This window comes from Petromyzon marinus, chromosome 19, assembly GCF_048934315.1.
Source record: "Petromyzon marinus isolate PM22_M1 ecotype Great Lakes invasive population chromosome 19, UKy_Petmar_22M1.pri1.0, whole genome shotgun sequence".
Classification (NCBI taxonomy): domain Eukaryota; kingdom Metazoa; phylum Chordata; class Hyperoartia; order Petromyzontiformes; family Petromyzontidae; genus Petromyzon; species Petromyzon marinus.
Window position 1 is genome coordinate 11,164,679 of NC_133685.1, and position 6,000 is coordinate 11,170,678.

The 6,000-nt window shown below is 42.1% G+C and overlaps 1 protein-coding gene across 12 annotated transcripts in view; it reads right to left on the reverse strand.

The window, feature by feature from the left end:
- The window catches only part of ZMYND11 (zinc finger MYND-type containing 11), a 73,318-nt gene extending 67,520 nt beyond the window's left edge, over window positions 1-5,798 (reverse strand). For 2 of the 12 annotated variants that reach the window (XM_076068156.1, XM_076068155.1), the window contains exon 1: window positions 5,578-5,797. In XM_076068156.1, the coding sequence (XP_075924271.1) occupies window positions 5,578-5,769 (192 nt within the window). In that variant the 5' untranslated portion in view covers window positions 5,770-5,797. Of the gene's footprint in view, window positions 1-5,577 lie in introns of all 12 variants that reach the window. The other 10 variants (XM_076068157.1, XM_076068159.1, XM_076068158.1 and 7 more) reach the window with 10 other exon arrangements.
- Window positions 5,799-6,000: the final 202 nt, after the last annotated feature.

Genomic DNA, 6,000 nt, shown 5'->3' on the forward strand with positions numbered 1-6,000 from the left:
TCAGTATCAGGACAGAACACATCCAATCAGATGACCACTGCAGAGATGGAACTATGAGATCAGCTTAGTTTAACACGTAGGCTTGCGCGACCAATGTCACCCACTAGTAAAGGTCAGAAGATGCCAATTCGTCACTAGCATAGCACGACGGTGTGTTGGACGGACAAGCCACAACATTCAGATTGTAAATGTTGTGACTTGGCTCTCCAACAGACCGTTATGCTGTACTAGTGACGAATTGGCATGTTCTGTTTACGTGACAAACCTTACTAATTGGCTGTGTCGGGTGGTGGCGGGTTTTAACGACACATTTATATATTTACGCGATCTAACCCAAAAACCTCTATGATGGAGATAGTTTACATGCAGGAAATGGTAGCAGCACTGAACCCTGAGATGGCGATGACAGGGGGAGGCATTCATTCAACAGTGGAAAAAAATGGCTGATAAAATAACTTGCACCGACCGCGTAACAAAGAAAAATAAATGACAGGGGAATTTTTTTTATAAAGTATAATCAAGCCAGATTAATAGCTACCGATTTGAGAGCGCTTAAGCAGTATCAACGAATTTGGTGCCTATGATCAGTGCCACCAAACGTCTCATTGATTGGCATATGCGCTGCAGTGATCAGATGTTGCTGGTCGTGCAAGCATACATGCAATGAAGTGCGGTGGAGACATTTTACATTTTGAGGAGAACAAAACGACCTGAGCTTTTTTAACCAAAGCACAGGTTGAAAATGAAACACTCCCATTATAACAAAAAAATCTAAGCAGATTGTAAATGCAAATCCTTTCGGGCAATATTATTTTAAATATGCATGACCTAATTTCACATCATGGTACTACTACTTATCATAACTCAACGTTTTACCTCAGAATATAAATGGACTAATTGCAATGTGATGAATTAGATAATAATAAACTACAATGAAGTTAAACCAGAGCAGCTTATGCCATGAGATGCATAATTATGCAAACAGGTATCCCTCGATTTACTAACGTTTGGTTTATGAAATTTTGCATTAACGCAATTGTCAAATTATAGACACTTTTCGATGAACGAAATCAAATTTCCATGTAAACAAAATTTCACTACGGCAGGCGCCACGAAGTCAAGCAAGAACCATAAGGGAGTCTGCGTCATCCACCCGCGACAGTCACGGTATCCCTACAGTGCCCCAGTAATGCCTCCACATCACTTTTCAGATTATTCCAACATGCAAATATTTTTGCAAGTTCCCTGAAAAAGATAAATTGTGTTTTAAATTAAGTATTACTCAATCATTATATGTATGTTCTTTAGTATTACGTTTGTATTGTGAAACATGAGATAGGTGTATATTTTTAGGTTAGAAGGGTTGGAAACATCCATAATTATTGGTGTTAAATCAAATGAGAAAAGCCATTCAGATTTACGAAATTTAATTTTAAGCATGTTTATTGAAGAACGCATTCCTTTCATAAATCGAGGGATACCTGTATTCACTGTTGGAATCTACACTTGCTCCCAATGCAGTACAGCATGTCTAGGTGCAAAACCTCTTAAGCTAACTCACAATGCAGTAAGCAGTTGAAAGAGTCATCACTTCTTATAGAGAAGTATACTTTCTGGAAAAAAATGGCATGGGTTTATGTCTGTCAAAATTAGAAACCACTGAAAAAGAGCCAGCCGTTTTGTCAATCAGCTTCTGGGTGATGGAGCCACCCCAATGAACCCCAGAAGGAAATTATTCAGACTATTTAATGCAACTATTTAATGTAATATTATACATCAATAATTTTACCTTAGCATCGGCATGTCTTGTTCACCAACATTCAGAACAAATAAGAGGTCAGAATTCTTATTTATAATGCCTCGAGTATTTGATCATTTAAGTAGATTACACATTTTATGTTCTTACATAAGCATGCATAAAAATATATATTAAGCTTAATTTGTCGTTTTTTGTTCACGACTGAGTGAAAGTTTTACAAAAGTATTGGTGTGAATTCATGCAAAAGGTATTTCCATATCCAAACTCTGACATGTGAGCAGATCCCCCCATTGATGTGTATGCCCACGTGGCTGTACCACAGATTGAATCCACCCAAATGTTGTAATTGTACATATTATAACATCAATTCACAGTTCTGCACTCATCTATAGCCCTTAGCAGCTGCAATTCATCTTCACTCATTCATGTCCCAATATAAATTTTCATCTTCCCAGTGGTGAGCCCCTTGAGGGTGATGCTTCGCCTTTTCCATTTGATCACTTTTGTTCAGCAGCCCATCTCAACTGCTAGTATTCCTTAAATAAAGACTTAAAAATGTTAGGTCTCAAGAAATTAATTTTCACACATCCATTATTAATTATAAGGACCCATTTGAGATGTCCCAAGAATGTCATATGGGTTAAGTGACCTTAGTGCACAATTGTGACCTGCAATGGACTGTGGGAGAACAAGTATAATGACTGGTTTTGGTAACCATGTAAAAATGTTCCAGAATAATTAAGGTACTAAGCATATTCAAAACTGCAAAGCATGACATGAAACATGTTGAATTAAAATAAATGGAAGTTTGCATGTCAACTGAATATTTTTTTTCAATTATGCTAAATAGGCACATTGTTCATTGAATTGGCTTTGGACTACGCAATGTGCACGAGGAATCCAATTGGGAGTCCAGCGGCATACAATGTGCATAATAAACACATTCGAAATCAGTGCACACTTAGAGCAAGCAAGTACATCTGTACAATATCGTAACCGTCATATCAACTGAACACGATGCATCGAATCACTACCAACATGCACAGCACAAATATTGCAGTCCTCTGCATCACAGCTGTTTAAAATTGCATTTAACCATTCCCCGATAAACATCATAGCAGGGTCAGACACATGAACATAATTTACCCCTGCAGTTCGCATTCAATCAAAGTACGGAATTCAACGGCACAGGTTTTCCTATAATACTGTAATGTATCTAACCATTGATAACGTGCCACCAATACTATATATGAACCTTATGACGGGTCCTATAAGCACCCGGCTCTCACATAAACATTATAACGTAAATAAAAACTTTGCTCTTTTTCACCAATGGGTAGCAACTGCTGTCTTGTTAAACTATGCCTTTAAAACTACTTACCTGCAGTACCTCTATTTAAATACACTATCGAAAAAAATATTTACACCCCTCTGTCAATCATCGTGTTTCTCAGTGTGGATTTGTAAACACACTTTGTAACCAGTACATAAACTAGTACGCCTTTTCAATGCGCTGTTCATATTGTAACAAGCGTTCATACCAATGTTACTCTACAAAGTAGTCAAAGTAGTGGGTCGCCGCTCCTCTTATCCGCATTGATACGAGCAGTATGTAGGGACTAAGGTTTTTTTGCGGTTAAGCCAATCTGCACAGATGCATACGGATAGGAGAAGTATTATCAAAGAGGAATTAACGGTGCAACGAATCTCATCTGTTAAATATCTGCAGGCAATAGGATTGTCATGGATTGATCCTGGCTGCAGACATTGGTAGGTCACAAATTATAATGAAGATAAGAGAGCAGTTTCACTGTATTATGCATAAAGGACTTAAGTCGTGCAGGCAGTTTGAGCAGATTTGGATTAATACGTCTAAAGATGATGCCCATACCCGAGCATGGAGTGCATTCGCGCCAGGTGAGTCGCGGCGTTTACATGCGCGGTGGGACGGAGTCGCCATAAATTAATAAATTACGATTTTGACTTCCCGCAATAAGGTTCATATGTCCCTCGCATATTAATACCAACATACTGTACCTGCAATTAGAATACTGCATTTCACTTTGAAATAATTCATTGTTCAAAAGCGTCGAGTGTATTTTCACAAATTAACGCAAGCTCAAAATAGCCACATACACGAATTTAAAATGTCCACTCAATGTTTTTGATACACGACTGATTCAGCCAGCTTCGACTGCTGGGCCATTGCAACAGAACAATTGTGTAACCTTGCACCGACTTCCTGTTGCAAAAAACGTTCGCGAGAAAATAATAAATCTCATAACGAGTAACCTAACACCAATAAGGTCAGCTGCAATGTAACAGCCACTAAAAAGCCCCCCACAATATGGACTAAAACATTCAACCTGACAATCACTACATTTGACTAATTACGTGCAGGGTTTCCTGTTTTCAGATAATCACCGAATCGCTTTTATTAAACGAATGAGAAGGGCGCAATCTTGCCGTATCAACAATTACCCATATTGCATTACTTTATAGTGGCCTAATAATTCTGGTAAAAATGCGTTTGCAGGAAAATTGGGTATGTTTCACATGGCGGTGCAAAGTGCCACACATGTTAACTACATCATTGGCGATGTGCTGAATTAGCTTCAACATTGCAAGTTTAGCTGCACATCTGACATGTCAACGTACAGTCACGAGTCAAATTCAACGTACAGTCCCGAGTCAAATTTAAATGGGGAAACCACTTTAGTTGTTATAGAAATTTCACCTGGTTTGTTTCTAGCCCAGTGCATGCCTTTGCTTGGCAGCCTGAAATAAGCACTTGCAAAAAAAACCGGTGAAACAACCATCCAGGAAAGTTAAGTTACTGCCATTTCATTAAAAAAAAGCACCGGCGAAAAATCGACACAAGTGTTAGGGCCTCTTATCGGTCAACAGTACCGTACTGGCAATAGGTTAAAATTAATACGCTACTTTTGACTGTTGAAACGAAAGCCTCCGATTTATTGAGATTATAATCTGAATGCACCTTTTTCATCTTTTGGACAACTTAAATGAGTGGTGGAGTTTCGTTGTTTTATTGCCAAGTCTTACGGAAAGAAGATTCGACCGGTCAACTGTTCCCACTTGTAACAACGGAAAAGTAGTTCAACACGGACATCCAACAGCGCCATAACAAACAGCCGGCGGACACTTAACTACACACGGCCGTAACGGCACGCTACGAATTCAACATTAACCACTCCCGACGCATACAGAAACGAGTTTTTGCAGGGGGGGGGGGGGAAAAACAAAAAAAAATATCCGACTAATTACACCACAGTAATGTTTAACATAAACAAATATTTGACTCCCAACGCTGTCCCTCTGGACAGTCCGGTCCCTTCGCCTGATGAAGGCCACTTGTGGTGTAGCCGAAACGTCGTGATTTTTGTTGTTTTATTTTTTTTTACCTAACGTGACTTTACCGAATAGAACCAAAGAGTATAAAAAAACAAATATCTTCAGTGTCACGGCCGCAAGCGGGTGACCTTTGACCGGGCGATTCCAACGTGTGACGTGGGAAGAAAACGGGCGGCAAAAATAAGACGCTCAACGACAATGAGTAAAAGAGAGCCGGCTGCCAAAAGTATTCATTTTTTTGAGGAAAATCTTTCAATGAAAGGTAGTAAAACATTAACAAAAATATCTGCAGAAAGCAAAAAAAAACCACCACCCCCGGTCAGTCAATAATGGACTCGTCCCTCCCAGAGCGAGACGCGGAGCCGCCTCCGCCATGTTCACGGCGGCAGCGCAACGACGAACGCGGCGGCGGCGGCGGCGATCGACGATCGGCAGCGTCCCCTCACCTGAGCAGGCGAGGCGCACGGGCTGCTCCTCCGCGTCGCGTCGTCCGCACTCGGCTCGCGGCGACGATACGGTCTCGCCCGCTGCCGTGGGCCGCGCGTGTACGCCTTGGGGCGGCTCGGGGCGGCTCGCGCGCCCGCCCGCCTGCCCGCGTCTCGGCGTCGTCGTCGTGTTTTTAAACGCGGCCGTGACATCACCGGGGCGCGGTGACGTGGCCGGTGGACGGTGGCCGCTTGAACCGCGGGGGGGGGGGGTGCGCGCGCGCGTGCGCCGCGCCACAATCAACGTTTGGCCCCCCACGCCTCTTATACCCTCCGCCCCGCGTTGCGTGCGTGATGAGGTCACGCGCGCGCGACGTCCGCACGTTTTCCTCCCCACCCACCCACCCCGCGTAAACTCCTCCGCGGCGTACGCGGTGACGTATT